This window comes from Tamandua tetradactyla, chromosome 12 (assembly GCF_023851605.1).
Source record: "Tamandua tetradactyla isolate mTamTet1 chromosome 12, mTamTet1.pri, whole genome shotgun sequence".
In the NCBI taxonomy this organism is placed as follows: Eukaryota; Metazoa; Chordata; class Mammalia; order Pilosa; family Myrmecophagidae; genus Tamandua; species Tamandua tetradactyla.
In genome coordinates this window covers 18,737,590-18,756,890 of record NC_135338.1, presented here as the reverse complement: position 1 = coordinate 18,756,890, position 19,301 = coordinate 18,737,590, and the positions used below count along the sequence as shown (strand labels likewise).

At 47.7% G+C, this 19,301-nt stretch overlaps 1 protein-coding gene across 1 annotated transcript in view; it reads left to right on the top strand.

Moving 5' to 3' along the window:
* LOC143651354 (maestro heat-like repeat-containing protein family member 7) overlaps positions 1-19,301 on the top strand; it is a 122,833-nt gene that overhangs the window by 19,722 nt on the left and 83,810 nt on the right. The window contains 13 exon segments of the mRNA XM_077122296.1: positions 2,092-2,164; positions 4,463-4,546; positions 5,492-5,571; positions 5,890-5,935; positions 5,938-6,024; positions 8,746-8,841; positions 9,337-9,441; positions 9,651-9,795; positions 12,762-12,874; positions 13,201-13,262; positions 13,264-13,350; positions 13,820-13,975; positions 16,258-16,396. Coding sequence (XP_076978411.1) covers positions 2,092-2,164; positions 4,463-4,546; positions 5,492-5,571; positions 5,890-5,935; positions 5,938-6,024; positions 8,746-8,841; positions 9,337-9,441; positions 9,651-9,795; positions 12,762-12,874; positions 13,201-13,262; positions 13,264-13,350; positions 13,820-13,975; positions 16,258-16,396 — 1,273 coding nt within the window.

Below are 19,301 nucleotides of genomic sequence, written 5' to 3'. Positions count from 1 at the left end.
AAAAATACAGTTAGATATTTATTTTATACTCTGTGTCTGACAGTTCCAATATCTGAAGTCTTTGCAAATCAGTTCTGCTATATTTTATTTCTGCTGGTTTAGCTCATGATACTCAGTAATTTTGCTTATGTAGTCCTTGCAATTTTGCTTATTGTATTCCTTGCAATTTTAAAAAATACTTTTTCCTGGAAAATTATTTATGGGAATTTTTTGAGATCTATAATGAAGGGAGATCCCTTGAGAGAGAGAATTTATATTTGCTTCTGCCATGTGTCTGGGGTACTACCAGACACATGGAACAGGATCACTTTAAACTTAGTTCACAGGTAGAACACCCAGATGATTTGAGTTTAGGCTGTAAGTCCATGAAAAATTCAGGTTTGTGGTTAGTTTTCAAGGTGAGTTCCTCTCACAATCTGCTCAGCATGGAGACAATTTCCTAGAAATCCCTGTGTTTGTGTGTTTGATGTGTGTGGGTGTAGCAGGTCTCCTTATAGTGTGGGTACAATACTTTAAGGTCCTGAATCATACATATATTTACTTTCTGTCTTTCCCAGTAGTCTGTAAACTCCATGATAACTAAAATCATGTCTGTTTTATTCATGGCTGGCTCTCTAGTGCCTCACACAGTGTCTGGGCATTGAATAATTAGTTAATTCAGTAAATATTCAAGAATTTTAAGTAGGGTGTAACATGATCTGATTTACATGTTAAGAATCATTTTAGAGGCAGATGAGAAAACCCAGGGCCAACCCAGGTCTTAGAAGAGACACTGTCTATAAGGATCGTATGGTAGTGCATGACAAACTCTGGGATCTGTCCTGTAACTACTTGTTGAACAGTGCTTTGAAAACTATTGCTTTTTCTTTCTTTGCTTTGTATATATGTTACACAGTAAAAAAAAAAAAAGAAGAGGCATTTTCTATAATGCCGGGATTCTTCATTATAAGAGTGTCCTCTTTTGCTGTTAGAGATAAAAATCCAACCCAAAGTTGCTTAAACGAAACAGGGACTTTATTGGTTTACATAACCAAAATGTTCAGAAGTAGGTCAAGCTTTATACCAGGCTGGGTCCCAAAGTTCACATGACATCAGGACTCAATCTCTCTCTCACCCTCACCGCTGTTTTTCTCTATTGGTTCCATCCCTCCATATCAGCCTCTGGTGGCCAAGATGCCCTTAAACTTCTAGCTCTCACAGGCAAGAAGTTAGTGACCTTGATCTCAGAAGGGGAAAGGTCTGCTCTCCCTCTATGCTCCCCCAGCCCTCAATAAGGGGCTCTATTGGCCCAGCTCAACAAAATGCCCACCCTCATGGCCGAATCAGTGGGGCACTCAGATGACCCAAGCTTGGGTTCCAGCCCACCTCTGCATAAAAAAGGGGTGATGTGTGGGGTTTGCAGAATTCAGCCTCGCCAAGCTATGTGGAATGGGTAGCCCACGGGAAAGAGAGTGGTTACTCTACCAAAAGAAGGGGCTGGCAGAAGAATACATATCCACTATCACAAATAAATATTTAATTGTAAATGATGATATCTGCTGACAGAAGAGAGCAAGGGTGATACATGAGAGGCTCACAGGGCCTCATTTAGCTTGGGCATCAGGGAAGGCCTCAGTGCAGTGGCAGCAAGCAGAGGCCTGGAGGAGGGGAGCCCCAGCTGGGCAATGTGTGGCAGGGGAGTGGAAACTACATGTGCCCTGAGCAGGGAGCATGCCTGGGACCAAAAGGAAGCCAGTGTGGCCATAGCCTGGTGGCCAGGAGAGAGGAGCGAGAAGGGAGGTGGAGCAAGGAGGAGAGGTGTGGTGGAGAGAGGAGGGCTGGCCATGCACAGGGGCTTGAAGATCCTGGCAAGGATGCTGGCTTTAAGCTTAGTGAAGCTTAAAGTGTAAATTAGCTCACTGGAAACCCTGGAAGGGTTTTAAAGGGAGGAGGTAACAAGAGCTGATTTACACTTTTAAAAGTTCAGTCTGGCTGTGGGGAAATTAAAGATTGGAGGAGCCCATTGGAGGAGGACAAATGAGATGATGGCACCTTAGGTAAACCCTTCTTTACCCTCCCTCTTCTATCCTCATTGAAACTCCGGCATGCAAGAGGCTTCAGTGACATAGCCACACTCCTAGAGGAGGTATCAGTGAAGCAAGAAGATGGAGGCAAAATGACTCTGGTACGCTCCCCCCCCCCAAGCCCCCAGCTGACGTTCCCAGGGCACCCCCAAGACCATCCCATAGCCCCCAGCTTCCCTGTTCCTCCAGCCAGCTTCTCCCATCTCCGCAGTACCCACCACCACCTGATGCACTGTTCACTTTGCTTCTTCATCTTATCTGTTGTCAGTCTCCCCCACCAGCATGTAGCCTCAAGATTTTTGTCTGTTTTATTCACAGCCATATCCCAAGCATCTAGAACAATGCCTGGTATATAGTAGATCCTCAATAAAGCTTACTGAGAACTATAGAAAAAGTTCTGAAAGGGGCAGTTATGGTATGGCCTTTTCCAGGACATAGTCAGACCCAACTCAGGTCTTGGCCACGCAGTAAGAGAATCCAGAGAAGGCCAAGTCAGCAGTTGAAGTACAACACCTGCAGGCCTCGGTGAGGGCAGTGGACAGGGTGGGGGACCATGGACAGCTGGTGACCCTCAAAGGGTGGGTGAGACCAGGAGATGGGTGGAGTTTAGAGGCAGGGAATCCTTCCAGGACAGGACAGGGAACCCAGATGGGCAGCATGAACCAGTGAAGTTGGGCAGCAGGAGGAAGACCCTGTCCCCAGGTTGCTTCAAGGATAAGTTCCAGTCCCTGGGGCAGTATAGAGCAGGGGCTGGAGAGAGTGTGACAGGATCAAGAAGAGGCTGAGCGTTTTGGGAGCACCTGTCCTTATTCCATGACATTTTCCCAGTCACCCACCTCACCCATCACCCTGGCCTTCATACTGTTGCTCACACATCAACCTCATTCCTGCCTCAGGGCCTTTGCACTTGCTGTTTCCTCTGCCAGGAGTATTCTTCTCATCTATAAAATGGGTACAATAAACTGGTAGTGAAGTTTATGTTAGATAACATATGTACAGCCCCGAGCATGGTGCCTGCACAAAGGTACACCATTGGGTGCCTCAGACATTCCACAAGTGTTTTTGAGCCTCTACTATGTGCTTAGCACAGTTTCAGGCACTAGGAATTCAACAGCAAACTCATAGTTTAGTCTGGGGAGACAGGCAGATCTTTCCCTTAGTTTTTCACATGTTTAGCTCTTCCATGTCTTTCAGGAATCAGCCTAAATGTCAACTCCCATGAGAGGCTTTCCTCACCATTCTGTCTAAATTAGCCATCCTTAGCCATCCCTCCACCATCACTCTTACTATTTAAGTTATTTTTTGCTGTTTAACAAAGCAAAGAAAACTTAAAAGTTTACTCTGGCTGCTGGAGGGGTAAAGGTTGGAGGAGCCCTATTTCTCATGATTCTGAGGTTTGACTGGACTCAGCTGGATAATTCTGCTCCACGTGCTGTTGACTAAGGTCACTCATGGGGGCTGACACATCTGAGATGATGGCTCATCTTCCCGGGCCTCTCTCCACATGGTCTTCCATCATTTCCTATGTTGATCTTGGCTTCTTTACAGCATGGCAGCTGGGTTCTAGAGGTAAAGAAAATGTGGAAGCTGCCAGTTCTCCTAAGAGGTAGACCAGGAACTGGCACAGCACCACAGCTATAGCTTTCTGGTGGTCAAAGCAAGTTGTAAGATGAGGCAGATTCTAGGGAAGGGAAAATAGTTTCCACCTATTGATAGAGAGACAGGAAAGAACTTGTGGCCATCATAATTCTATCACACTCTCCACTCTATTGTTTTCTTTATGTATGAAGTTAGTTTATTTACTTCATGTTTATTTTGTCTATTTCTATCCTAAGATAATGGAACAATAGATAAAATTGGACATCAACTAATGTTCCCTCTCTCAGGTGCAGGATGCCTTAACCCAACTGATATATTAAAAGGCCTCTAAGGGGTGCACAGGTAGTTCTGTGGTAGAATGCTCAGCTTCCATGCAGGAGACCCGGGTTTGATTCCCGGACCATGTACAACCCACCCCCACCCCAAAACAAGCAAACCATGGTGCTAATGGTGAAATTTTAGGTTGAGGTGTTGGGACCCTTCCTGTCTTATCAGTTCTTCCCTGTTCTCCTCCTTTAGTTGACTGTACTGGAGGGAAGGGGGAATGCTACAAAGCCTCCAACATCTGCTTCTCCCCCAAAGGCTGGCCTTTGGGGATTATCCCACTCCTACCCACACCATGATCTTCTCAAATCTTCACTACCTCAAGCTCCTCTTGTGGTTTTCATTTCTCCTGCACGGATGCTGGTGGCTAGCAGCGAGCACCAGTTGTTGGGTGGTCATGGGTGGTACCCGCACGACTCACAGAGTTGGGGTCGGTACGGCTCTCACCCAGCGGATTTGCCCTCTGCTCCCCCAAGGTCAAGAGTGGCATCACCCTCCAGAAAAGCCAGGATCTACTGGAACCAGAAGGAGAGAAGAAGAGCTTGATGAAGAAGATGATGGTGCGGGAGCCACATGTGTGCCTGCGGCACTGGGGTGGGGAGGAGAAATCTCATCAAGGTTTCCACCCACTGATGAGTCAGGGGGCTTAGGTGGGAAAAGGACAGGATGATGAGGCCAGATGACTGGACTGGAGTCTCAGCTCTACCTCAAACTTCCTGAGGGAGGTTGGGAAGTCACTGCTCTCCTCTGAGCCTCGCTCTTCCCATCTTGTAAATGGATATCATAATGCTGGTGCCACTGGGTTGTTGGAAGGATACAACCTGAATGGGTCATTAACTGTAAAATTTTGTGCCCCTGGGAGTGGTCATTATTATTTAATGCATTTTCTCTCTGGAAACTTCTGAGGAATTTCTACTGGGTTTTCTCACAATTTGCTAAATATAAGCACTTCTCAGTTATCTACCAGAATGGTTTGGGGCAGTAATAAGCATTGAAGTTTGCAAAATTATATTTGCCTCTGGGCCCCTTAAAGAGAGAGTGGAAAAAAAAACCTTGCCCTTCACACTTTCATTTAACTAACACTAATTGAACACTTACTGTGTGCCCATGCTAGATCAAAGTGGGAATGAGAGGTAATTTAGAAAGATATTTCACAGGAGTTCAACTGGGCATCTCTCCAGGGTCATGCATGATGCTTTTTGGTTTGGGCCAGTCCATGGTTTAAATATACCTCCCCACCAAAAGGCTGCCGAAACAAGTCTTATTGAGCCCTGTGTAGGAGGTGCAGCTCATAGGTGGAGGTGTGTGTCTTTGGTTGACCTCGGAACTGGGTGTGAGGAGTGGGCAGGCTTTCCACCTGTGGAGGCTGGGCAGGGCATGAAGCCAAGGGGAAGTTCTGCCCAGGCTGAAGGGTTGCTGGGACCTGGTCCCTGTGCTGAGGCCTTGTCCTGGCAGTCTGGAGCAGCACTGTCCCCTCGTCTATCCTTCTGTGGTCCCCTCTCTAGAGACAGATCCAGGAGAAACCACTGGATTCCCTCTTGAGCTCCGTACGCTGGCAGGCCATGGAGACCCTGACCCAGCTGAGGTGTCCAAGGCCCCTTCTCTGCCCCACAGTGCCCCCCATCCCACTGAGCTTCTGGGGGCTCCCTGGTTGTGTGCCTTTTCCTCTCCCCTTGTCCGATTCCTGGGCTCCCTGGCCTTTGCCTTTTCCTCTCCCCTTGTCCAGTTCCTGCCAAGGCTCTCTGACCTCCACACCCCCCTTCGCTCCCCCACCTCCTTGTCCATTGTAGAGTCTGCCTCTCAGGCTGCATTCAGCCCCACACCAGGCCCCACATCCCAGCCCTATGTCCTTAGTTTCTTTGCCCCCTTCACTCAGTGCCTTTGCTCTCTGTCTCTGCCCCAGTTACACCCAGCCAGTGCTGGGCGTTCAGGAGAAGTCCGAGCTGGGAGAAGTCACACCTGTGTGAGGAGTGTGTTCTCCCCGCCCTCCGTGCAGGCCACGCGGAAGAAAGCCGAGACCCCGGCAGAAGACACACAGGTGAGATGGGGCCTGTCCTCCGGCAGACCAACACGTGTTTCTGGACATTCCTGTCCCTGCCGGTGGGCCTGAGTAGACCCGCCATCAATATTTGGTGAATGAAAGAATCCTCAGAACAAGAAAGTCCTCATTTGGAGGGTCCTGTCTCATTTTTTGAGGGAGGGGGCGGTGGACAAATGTCGGCATGACCAGAGGAGGTGGCCAGGATTGAGGGAGGGTATGAGGGCCAGGTCGTAGATGAAGAGAGACTGGGGGACTTGGAGCGAGGCCTGGAGAAGCAGAAACTGAAGTGGCACGAGTGAGCATCTCCTAATCACAGGAGGGGGAGGCAGGGGTGACCCTTAGTGTGGGCTGAGGGGAAAGCTAGGGTCAGTAGAGGTTAAGGGAGAGGGATTCCAGCTCAGGGTGAGGCACATTTCAGTCATTATTTCATTCAACAAATATTGACTGAGAACTCCATGTCGAACTTGATGCAGGCTTTACAGTGGGGAGAGGGTGTGGGGGAGCCAGATGTTATCAATGAACCCTACAAAGGAATGCAAAATTACAACAGTGGAAAATGCTGCAAACAAGAATACTTGGTGCTGTTAAAAGCCTAGAATGGGGGGGACATGGCCTAGATGGGGGTCAGGGAAGGCTTCCCTGAGGGGTCATCGTGATGGAGCTGAGAGGTTAAAGAATTGTTTAGTTGAAGGGGACGATGAAAGGAGAAGCCTGTGCAGAGACTGTAGACAGAGAGAATGCGGTGACTATAATATGGCAAGAATGCAGAGTGGCAGAAGCACAGAAGGCAAGGAGACAGTGTTGGGGACTGAGGTTAGAGAGTGGGTGGGAACCAGAGCCTGTGGGCAGAGGAAGGGGTCCGGGTCCTCTGCTGAGAGACCCAAAGGAAAGTCGGGGAATCCTTAATCTCATGGTTACGAGTGGGGCAGCCTTCTTGTAGTACCAAGCCTAGCCAGCAGAGGTCAGTGTTGCACAGAGGGAGGGAAGGAGGAGGTGGGTAGTCCGGGAGCTTGCTTGGTGGTAGTAATCCTGAGGACCACCATTCCTGGGCATGCACAGACTCAGGAAGCCTGGACTGCGAGAACTTGAAGAACAGACCTGGGGGGAGTTGGCAGGAGGAGAGGAGATAGGGAAGTTTCTTCCCAGCGTGGCTCAAACCCACTGCCCAGCCTTATATGTATGAGATGCCTGCACCTTCAAAAAACACTTCCGGCCAGAATGGCCATTATCAACAAAACAGAAAATGACAAGTGCTGGAGAGGATGCGGTGAAAGAGGCACACTTATCCACTGTTGGTAGGAATGTCAAATGGTGCAACCACTGTGGAAGGCAGTTTGGCGGTTCCTCAAAAAGCTGAATATAGAATTGTCATACGACCCAGCAATACCATTGCTGGGAATCTACTCAAAGGAATTAAGGGCAAAAACTCAAACGGACATTTGCACACCAATGTTTATAGCAGCATTATGTACAATTGCAAAGACATGGAAACAGCCAAAATGTCCATCAACAGACAAGTGGCTAAACAAACTGTGGTATATACATACGATGGAATATTATGCAGCTTTAAGACAGGATAAACTTATGAAGCATGTAATAACATGGATGGACCTAGAGAACATTATGCTGAGTGAGTCTAGCCAAAAACTAAAAGACAAATACTGTATGGTCCCAATGATGTGAATCGACATTCGAGAATAAACTTGGAATATGTCATTGGTAACAGAGTCCAGCAGGAGTTAGAAACAGGGTAAGATAATGGGTAATTGGAGCTGAAGGGATACAGACTGTGCAACAGGACTAGATACAAAAACTCAAAAATGGACAGCACAATAATACCTAATTGTAAAGTAATCATGTTAAAACACTGAATGAAGCTGCATCCGAGCTATAGGTTTTTGTTTTGTTTTGTTTTGTTTCATTTTTACTATTATTACTTTTATTTTTTCTCTATATTAACATTCTATATCTTTTTCGGTTGTGTTGCTAGTTCTTCTAAACCGATGCAAATGTACTAAGAAACGATGATCATGCATCTATGTGATGATGTTAAGAATTATTGATTGCATATGTAGAATGGTATGATTTCTAAATGTTGGGTTAATTTCTTTTTTTCCGTTAATTAATAATAAAAAAAAAAACACTTCTGGGCCTGTGGTGTGGCCAGTGAACCTGGGCAGGGCCAGGATGTTTCCTTAAGGGGCTACTTGGAAAATCTCTTTGGGTCTAGGACTAGCAAATTCAAAAAAGAATCACAGCACCCTCCTATATATCTAGCTCTAATTCCAGGGCCCTTTCCTATCCGTCTTCTTGCTTGTTCCTCATGTGAAACTCCCCTGCTTTGTGACTTTGTGCAAGTGCCTCCTCATTTGTAAAATATGAAAAACTATTTGAGAACAAGGTGATTTGGCTGTACAAGTCACCAGGCACTCACCTGGCCCATGGTAGAGTCTCAATAAATGTTGGGTTGCAGCGTCCTGCCCCTTGGAGGTAGGAAGGGTCAGGATAATGATTACCCATGTGCCAATTAGAAAACAGCAACCCATGGAGGGGAAGCAATTGTCAACATCATCTTCAAGTTAGTCTTAGTGGTGGGACCAGACAGCAGTTCTCCTGGGTCCAGGTAATCCCTCCTCCCCCGACCCACCTCAGGTGTTGCCTGGAACTTGGGACTGCCCCAGAGGCCCTCTGGTGACGTGATCCTCTTCCTTCCCATAGACACTTTACCACCAGAACCTCGGTGCCCTGCAGACACTGCTCAATGCCCTCTTTGTGGAGGACCCCACTCTTGCTGGGTTGAAGAGCATCTTGGAGGCACGGTGGAGTAGTGAGGGGGAGAGATGAGGAGAAATGGCTCGGAGCCTGGGGCTGAACCCAGGAAGGAGTGGCTTGCCTTCAGAATGCCGTCTTGTGCCAGCCTTCTGCCTCTCTTTCTCTCTTAGAGGCCCTGCCATTGCCCTGTTGCTCTTTGCTGGCTCCCCATCCTCTGCCCTTCTGCAGCTGTGCTCATCTCTGCACTCTCTCCATTCTTATTCCTGATTTCCCTTCTGTCTTCAGGACTCTCCTCTCCTCTCATTTCTCTCCTCACTGGCCTCCTTCTCCTCTCTTGTCTATCAGCCCTATTCTCAGCTTCTAGGTCCCATCCCTCCCTAAGCTCCAAGTAGAGGAGGGCTGTGGGAGGATGGGTTCCCCAGTCCTCATGCCCTCCCTGGAAGCTTATTGCTGCCTGGCAAAGACCGGCCTGCACAACCTGGGCAGTAGGGGCTAACATCCAGCATGTAGCTCTGAGTCCTGCCTTTGTTCCCATAGCCCCTGGGACCCTGGATGAACTCTGGGAAGGCTCGTGAGTGAGCATGGGCTGTGAACAGCAATGTCTCCTTGTTGAACCACACACTCCTGACCCTGCCTGCCTTTGTGAGTGGCCCCCGAGAGGGGTGGGCACTCCTGGGGAGAATCTTCCCATCCTGAGGGATACTGTTCATCTGTCCAGGAACTCCCATGTGGTTCTTACCATCCTCATAGGGCTCTGCTGTCAGGGCCAGACCATCCAGTTCTAGTCACCATTTACTGTATAGCATTATTGACCCTATATGACTTAATCTCTAAGATTCTGACACAAACAGATGTCCTCGGTGTTCCCAATGCTGGGCCTGCTTCTGGGGAGGCTCATCCTTCACATTGGGGATCCTGATGAGGAGATTGGCCAGGAAGCTCTGGATGGCATCATCATCCTTTACACCATCCTGGAGCTCCAAAAGCATAAGCCATGTTGGAGAGCTCTGAAGCAAGGCTGCTAAGCAGAAGCTCAGCTGTGGAACTGGGGGAAAGGCAGGCTGGGGCCTTGGCAACAAGGCACTAGCAGGATATGGAGGAGACCAGGATGTATCAGATTAGGTCTGGGGGACCACTGTGACGCTTCAGTCTCCACAGAGCCAGGGGACAGAGGCTAGAAAGAAACCTGCTTTGGTTGAAGCAACCTTCCTTTTTCCCGAGCCTTTCTTCATCCTTCCAAGCTTAACCTGTGACTCTCAGCTTCACATTCCCGTGGCATTGTGCATACCCAGACATGATAATCCTAAGGGCACATTTCTTTCTCTTCTCTACTAGACTATCACCTCAGTAAGGGGAGAACAGAGCTGTGTCTTATCTGCCACTTTATTCCCAAAGCCTAGCCTCAAGACTGGCATGTGGTGGGAACTTAATGAATATTTATGAATGATAAATGAACCAAGAACAGGTCTTAGAATGTGGAGTGGGTAAAAATCTGTGGTTGGGAGAATATCCCTAGATTTGTCTTCAAGGAGCTAGTGATGTGGTATAGGCTGATGGACATCCTATATTTTAACTGGCAACCTTAGGCCAAATGAACAATATGGAAACAGAATTCAAACCCGGTCTGCCTGACACCAGATCTCAAGCTTCGTCCTTTTTCAAACAACTCCCATACTTGGTCCTTCCAATCGCTCTGCCTCAATGGCCTTTTCTTCTGCCCACGTCTTGTATTATACTCTAAGGAGGTCCAGGTAGGTCCCAGGATAGGCCTCAGTAAGCATTCAGGAGATGTGTCTGAAAGGTATTTCCTTCAACAGAAAATCTGGAGCCATTATGTACCAGGTTCTGTTCTAGACACTGAGGACATATCAGTGAATAAAGATTAGTTAAACATCCCTTCTTCATTGAGCTTACATTCTTCTTGGTAGAAGGCAGACAAGGAACCAAATTTTAAAAGTTATCTATAAAATAAGTCAGGTATAAGTGCTAAAGAAGAAAAGGGGACTCATGAAGTAGGAAAGTTACAATTTAAAAGAGGTACCACACACCACCAGAAAGATAAAAGTGAAAAAAACAGACAATATCACATACTGGCAAGGACGTGGAGCAACTGGAACTCTCGTATACTGATAGTGGGAGAGTAATTGGCTTCCTACTATGGAAGAAAGTTTGGCAATGTTTTAGTTTCTCTGCTTCAATCATAAATACCACAATAATGGGAATTATTGGCTTAAATAATGGGAATTTATTGGCTCACGGTTTTGAGGGTAGGAGAAGTCAAAGTTGAGGCATCAGCAAGGTGGTGCTTTCTTCAGAAGACTGTGGCATTCTGGGGCTAGCTGCCAACAACCCTTGATCCTTTGCTTTTCTGCGACATGTCAATGCACATGGTGGCCTCTCCAGCCTCTCTTCCAGGTTCTGTTAATTCCAGCTTCTAGTGCCTCCCTATGGCTCCTGACTTTCACTCTGCTTATAAATGACTTCAGTAATCTGGATTGAAATCCAACCTAATTTGGTTGGCACACACCCTAACTGAAGTAACTTCTTGAAGAGATCTTATTTACAGTGGGTCCACATCCACCAGAATGAAGACCAAGACCCCAGAACATGTTCAAATGGCTTACACAATTCAATCTACCACAGGCAGTATCTCTTGAAACTGACCATGTTCTTTCTTAGTTTGCCAAAGCTGCTATGACAAAAACCATAAAAGGGGTGGCTCAAAAAACAGGGGTTTATTGTCTTGTGGTTTTGAAGGTGTAGAAGTCCAACACAAAGGTATTGGCATGGCTCACTCTCTCCCAGAGTCGGGAACATTCTGGTGCAGGCTTGCCACAGTCCTTGGGGTTGAATGACTTGCATTTCTGCCTCTGGCACATGCCAATCTCTCTCTCCTCTCTGCCTTCTTCTGATCTCTGGATTCTACTTCTGACTGTATCCAAATTTCCTCTCTTTATAAGGCCTCTAGTGATATGGGCTAAGACTCACCCTGATTCAATTTGACCACACCTTAACTAAAAACAATATCTTCAAAAGGTCCTATTTACAAATGGATTCATACCCACAGAAATGCAGATTAAGATGTGAACATGTCTCTTATGGGGTGCATGATTCAATTCCTAACTTTTGCCCACCATGTGATGCAGCAATTCTGTTCCTAGTTATACACCTAACAGATGTGTTCACATGGCCACCAAAAGGCATGTACTAGAATGTTCATGGTGGCACTATGTGTAATAGACAGAAACAACCCAAATATCCATCAAAAGTAGAACAGATAAAGAAATTATGGCATACTCATACCATGGAATATCATAGCCAGCACTGAGAATGAATGAACTAATGCTGTGTGCGACAGCGTGGGTGAATTTCACCCAATATTGAGTGAAAGGAGACAGATAGAAAAGATAACATATCATATGAGCCAATTTATATAACATTCAAAAGCAAGCAATCTATTCTATGGGCTTTGAAGTCAAAGCAGCAGTTACCTGGCGCAGGGCAGAGGGAAAGTAACCGGAAGGGAGGAATGAGAGGGCTGCTGGGGCATATTCGGTTTCTTGGTCTGGGTGCTGGCTACACAAGTTTATTCACTGCCTGAAAATTTATCAGGCTGGTTACTTATGACTTATGCAATGCCTATATCCATGTTTCGTAACAAATAAGAAATTAAAAAAATGAAGGAGGGTGCATAGGTGGTTCAGTGGTAGAATGCTCACCTTCCATGCGGGAGACACAGATTCAACTCTTGGACCATACGCCAAATAAATAAACAAATAATAAATAAAAATAAAGGGGGGAGGGCGGGCAATGGTGGCTCAGTGGCAGAACTCTTGTCTGCCATGCCGGAGACCCGGGTTTGAGTCCCGGAGCCTGCCCATGCCAAAAAAAATAATAAAAAATAAAATAAAAATAAAGGGGAGTGGTGGTCAGGCCGCCCTGAGAAAGCTCTCTTCTTGCAGGAGCCAGAGATAAGGAAGACACCAACAAGAGGGAGCTCTATGAGAGCAACAAGCGTTTCCTGGGGCCCTACAACCCTGTCAGCCCATGCCAGAACATCCTGTGAGTGATTGCGGTGACTGCCCCATCTCTCATCACGCTGGCCTTCCAGGTGACAGGGTGGGGGCAAGGGGCAGCACTGCCCCCACCCCAAATGCCTCCTACTCTCTGTTCATCTGAACTAACTACCCCACTCTTTCCATCCCAAGTGCTCCCTCCTCCTCCTCTGGGCTGTGCCACAGCATGTGGGCCATGACTTCACTGTCCCTGACACTTGTCACCCACTACTGGGGGCAGGGACCATCGTTTTGCAGCCTTCCCACCCCTGCCACTGATTCACCATGTCTGGCAGTGGCTCCAGGTGTTTGCAGGTGTGTCAGTACTACTGTGCCTTCGTTTCAGGAATTTGGTGACTTCCTGGGGCCCCAGCAGGTCAAGGACCTGCTACTGGCAGCCCTGGAAGGGGAAGGACTCAGGAGAGATGATGCAGCTGGCTTCAGAGGTCATGCTTAGCTCAGTGCTGGAGTGGTACCAGCACAGGGCACTGGAGGTGGTAAGGACCCCTGGAGGCGGCAGCCTGGGCTATCAACAGGTGCTTGGGAGACCCCACAGGGTCTGCTCCCTGCTGCCTGGCCAGGGGGTGGAGTGGGGGGTTGGGAAAACACTGGGGCAGGGTGGGTGATGGTAGGGTGACTGCGTTCTAGGAGCTCCCAGCCTGCAGGTTTCTCACTCTTAGACAACTCAACCAGATGGGCTGGGTGGTTGAGGAGAGAGCAGCAGAGACAAACAGGTTTGTCCCGAGAAGGAGCAGGTGCTCTGTTCATGTCTCTCCCCATTTCTCTCCTGTGCTCCTTCCTTTCCCCTCCCCTTCCCATCCATCCTCTCCTGACACCCTCCCCTGTCTCCTTCCTTCTCTCTTCCCATCTCCCCTTGAGCCCCTTCCGCATCCCTCCCTTTACTTCTCCCTTCCTATCCATCTGCCTCCCACTTGCTCATGGCTGCCTGCCCTGGCTGTGTGCCATATTCCAGAAATCATGCAGGGCATCTACGTGCAGCTGAGCCATATCCGGGAGCCATGGGCCCGCAAGATGGCCCTGCTGCCCGTCTCTCTCCTGGCCAGCTCCTTCATGACCGAGGTGGTGGTGGCCCTGCTCATGTGTCCCCTCCCACTGGACAGGTACCAAGCGTGGTTTCCCAGCCATTGGGTCCTAAAGGGTTGAAGCTGTCCCCGTTCTGGGCTGAGAACCCCCACTTCTGTCCCCTGGGAAGCCCCTTGCCCTCCCTGGCGGCCACCCCCATCCATGATCTGTGGTGCTGGTGACAACCATTAAGCACTTTGTAAGCACTGCTGGGTGTCAGGTACCACGTGGATGCTTAGTATATTCCTCAATTCTCACAACCACCCATTCTACATGAGGAAATGGTGCCTGGGAAACCCCAGGCACCCAGTGAATGAGCAAACTCAGGTCTGACTGACTCTGAGCCCAGATCTCTTTAACATTAGAAAGGATGCCTGAGTGTTGGTTCAGCCTCTGCCTGCAGCTGCTGTGTGGTCTTGCGCAGTATGCTTGTCCTCTCTGGGCTGCAGTTTTCCCTCATAGGCAAAAGAAGCAAATACTCCCTGCATTCTCACCCCAAGGGGTGGATGTGTTCACACAGTCAGCTGTGCCGAGGGCCAGCTCGGGCCTGGGTCTGTGTGGGACAATGTCCACGCCCAATGCCCTTGGATCTAATAGGCAGAGGCGGTTGTGGCCAGAAGGCAGGCTTAGGGTTCTCAGCAGCCTGGGAAACACCCCCACACCCCTGAAAATAAAATGAGGCAGCATATGATCTACATTTAAGATGGTCGTTTGAGAGTAAAGGGGGCTGTAGGCTGTTGTCATTCATGGAAACTAAGGGGAACGGTGAGCAGGGTGAGGGCCAGGCTAATGCATCCCAAGGTCTCCTTCTTGAAGAATTTAACCCTTTCTGGTTGCACTGCCCACCAAGGGGTGGATTTCGTCTTGGATCCAAGTAAATATTCAGACTCATAAGACCACCGTGGCCAGACGTTTCATCCAAGGCACTCAGGATAGAGACCAGGGCAGTGTCAGGGGCTCCTCTTTGCAGGATTCTTGGAAGCAAACCATGCAACAGTCCAGACAGGGCGATGATTGAGGTGAGGCAAGCTAGGTGCCTGGGGTGCAAAATTTAAGGAGGCCTCACTCTCGGCTCTGAGGCTGCACTTGCAGGAGCCTGAAAGTGAGGGCTTCCTTAAATTTTGTGCTGCCCTGCTTGCCTCACTCACCGCCCCCTGGCCTGGGCCCAAAGTTGGTCTCAGGAGTTAGCCTCTTGGGCCTCCCAGGTGAACGCTTAGGTGAGTGAGAACGAGACTCTTTGGGTGGATTTAGGAGCTGCCCTGGTTTCAGTGGCTCAGGCCTCAGGGAGACCAATGTCTTTTTTAATAAACAACTCTATAGGCTTTGCTTCCAGGGTGCCCACAGCAGCCCAGTTATAAGAGTCACTGCACCCTGGGAAGCTTAATGCTCTAGTGTCCCCAACTGGTTCTTATAGTTAATTTATAGTTCTTCTCAGCCAAGATGCAATTTCCCTATCAGGTCATTTTTACCATAAGCAATGTTGCCTAGCAACATAGTTGACATACTATCTTTATCAGATTTCCAGGGGAACAGAGCTAGAAAGTTAATAGAAGGTTCAAATGCTAATGCAGAAGGGGGAAAGGGTTAACAAAATCTTTTCCCACACTGGCTGCCAGTATTCTCAACTTCCTGGCGATAGGACTGCCCAGTCTACTGTGGGGTCCGGTAAGGATGCTTTTTCCTGCTTTCTAAGTGGCAGGAGCCGGTGCTTGCTAATATCGGTGTGATGAGTGCAAGATCTAGGCCCGATAGCATTCAAACATCTTAATTAGCTGTGTGGTATGGAGAAAAGAGCAAGGCTTTGGAGACAGCAGACCTGGTCAAATCGTGACTCTGCCGCTTATTTGCTGCATAGTCTTGGATGAGTGATTTCAACTCTCTCAGACTCAATTCTGCATCTGTAAAATGGGAATAGCAACACCCACCTTGAGGGTCTTTGTGAGAATTTGGTGATCTTGAATATCTTGAATATCTGTTCACATTTGCCTCCCCAGAGATTTGGCCTTCTGCCAGATCTGTCCCCTGGGAAGCCCCTTGCCAGGGACAGATGCTCAAGAACTATTTGCTGAAGTAATACATTGTATGTGAAGCACCTGGAGCAATACCTGGGAAGTAGGGTTTTCAATAACTGTTGCCCACCCACCCCCACCTCTGCTTCTTGGGGAGTGTTTTCTGGACTGTTCCTTGTTGGTGTGCCTGTGGATGCCATTTCAGTGGTGCCTTCCTTCCTCCTCTCTTCCCGCACCCCCCACATCACTTGGAGGCAGGGTGGGCCCCGCTGCTCTGGGTGCCACTAACCATCCTGCCCCTCAGATCTCAGCAACGGAGCAGAGATGTGGAGGCAGCTGACCCTGTGCAAGCCCAGGTGCGATGTCCGAGACCTGCTGGACCTGCTCCTGATCAGCCTGAAGGAGAAGCCGGTCCCTAAGAAGGGCCGGGCTTCCATCATTCCCCTAGCAGTGAGCAGCCACCCGGCCCACCTCCACCGCGGTCCCTTCCCCCCCATCCTCTCTCCCTCCTGCCCTCCCTCCCTCCCTCTGCTGTGCTGGGAACACTGGCTTCTGCTCTCCCCTTCTACCAGTAGCTAGCTGTATGGGTGTAAGCAAGGCTCTGTCCCTCGGCTCTCGTTTCTGATCTACTGAATGGTAATGGGAGTGCTACTTTCATGACAGCAGCAGCTGGGGATGGTGGAAGCAGAATGTCATTGGAGGGGTGGCCCTGAGTCTGAGTCCCGAGTTGGCAGCATTACTAGTCTATGACCTGGGCAAGTCACTCCACCTCTCTGAGGCTCCGTTTCTGCATCTGTAAACAGAAATAATAACATCTGCTTCATAGGGCGGTGGTGAAGCTTAAATGGGATAACTCATTCATTCATTTAGTCAAAATCAAAGGTTTCAGCACTTCTTGCTGCTAGGATTAGTGCTCAGCCCTGGGAACACAGAGGGAAGTGGCTCTGGCTGCAGGGAGCTGGTGGACAGTCTGATGGGTGAGGCAGGCAGACCTGGAAGACAGCAGGTGCCTAAGGAAAGTGGGTTGGAGAGATGGTTTCTCTCTGCCTCCATCACCACCACTCTGATCCAAGCCAGCTGGACAATATCTTGTTCCTAACTCACGTCCCTCCTTCCACACCTGCCCTTCCAACCTATACTACAGCCAAAAATTCTTTGGCATAGCATTCTATCTCTCCATCTATCTACCAATCCATCTATACACCCATCTATCTATCTATCTATCCATCCATCCATCCATTTTCTGAACTCTTGAGCATCTGTTGTATAAATCCTGTTCCTTGAATGCTTAATGCTGCCATGCACCTTTCCTAAGAACAAGGATATTCACTTATGTAACCACCTACGTGTGGTTATCAAGTTCGAGAAATTTAGCATTGATATAAAGCCTACAGTTAATAGTCCAATTTTTTCTCTTACACCCCAATAAACTCCTTTCGAGCCTTTTCTCCTCCCTTGTTAGATACTGCCAGGATCACATATTACATTCAATTGTCATTGTCTTTTTAATTGCTCTCTCTCTCTCTTTTTTTAATTGTGGGAATGTATTCAATGTAAACTTTCCCATCTCAACCCCTCCCAAGCATACCGTTCAGTGGGGTGAATCTCATTTGCCAGGCTCTGGCACTCCACTACCTTTCATTACTAAACTTTCCCAACTCCCCAAACAAAATCCTACTTCCCTTATGCATTCATTCCCCATTGCCCTTCACTCCTGCACCTGGGAAACAGTATTCTATTTTCTGTCTTTATGAGTTTACATATTCTCCAATGTTTTCTTTGTAGTTACCATGGGGCTTAAAGTTGAGATCCTAAATCTATAACAATCTCATTTGCTTTGATACTAACTTAACTTCAATAGTATATACAAACTATTTTCTTATACCCCTTCATCTCCCCACATTTATGTCACAAATGTATTGTTTGAGCCCCAAACCACTGATTTATCATTATATTTTATGCATTTTCCTTTTAGATCTTATAAGAAAACCCAAAATCCAATAGCACTAGCATTTGTATTTACTTAAGTCGTTACCCTTACTGGAGATTTTATTTCTTTATGCAACTTCCAACTATTGTCTATTGTCCTTTCCTTTCAACCTTCAGAATTCTCTTTTGCATGTCTTATAGGGCTGGTCTAGTGGTGATTCCCTCAGCTTTTGTCTATCTGGAAATTCCTTAATCTCTCCCTCATGTTTGAAAGACAAGTTTTCTGGATATAGACTTCTTAGGATGCAAGTTTTTAGTTTCAGCACTTAAATATGTCATACCACTGCCTTCTTGCTTCCATGGTTCTGATGAGGAATTGGCATTTAATCTTATTGAGGCTCCCTTGTACATGACACCTTGCTTCTTTGTTGTGGCTTTTAGAATTCTCTTTATCTTTGGCATTTGACAGTTTCATTATATGCTACCGTGTTGGTTTATTTGGGTTTATCCTGTTTGGAATTTGTTGAATCTCTTGGATATATATATTTATTCACGCTCCTTGCACACGAAGTATAGTTCAAGCATGGATACAGTCTGGACTGCTTTTTTATATATCTGTGATAAATGATTAACATTTGAGAAGATAGAGCCAAGACCAGAGCCCTGAATCATACCACTAGAGACTTTTCTCTACATAACAGCCTGTGCTTTTTAGATACAGTGAGAAACTTCAGTTTTACCTGTGAAGAGTGCAAGAGCTTTGAATGCAACAGGCCTGTCCTAGCTCTGCCACTGCCTCATTGTATAACTTGCTCAATCGCTTCCCCTATCTAGCCTTGGAATTTATATCTGTGAAATAGATAGTAATAATCTCGGCCTTGTTTTTCTTACCTAACTGTTGCAAATAGTGAGCATGAAAGGGTTTCCTAAGCTGTGAGCTCCTGGTTTATGTGACTGGTTACATAGACGTTGTTCCCATCTTGCCCATATTCTATCACTTATTTCCAAGGTAACATGACAGGGATTCTTCCACTTCACAAGCAGATGCTTTTCCCTGGGCTGGCTGCACAGGGTCCTGGTGGCACAGCTCTACACCATTCTTATCCCACCCTCTCATTTAATTTCCACTTGTGAGGTGGCTAGAAGAGGATAAGTGACTCTGCTTTACAGAGGAGGAAACTTAGACCCAAAGAAGGGTCAGCAAGTGGTGGAGCCAAAATGAGCATCAGGTCTTGTCATCTCTCCTCACCTGCAAAATAGGATCTGGTTCATCATCTCACAGAGGGTGAAAGGGATCCTGCTGCCATGATTCTTCCAGGGTCTCAAAAATGTCAAAACCCTGGACCACAGCTAAGATAAGGGCAGTTGTTATGGCTCCTACGTAGGACCTACCCAGAGGGCAGGGGCCGGGGCCAGGGGAGGGGTC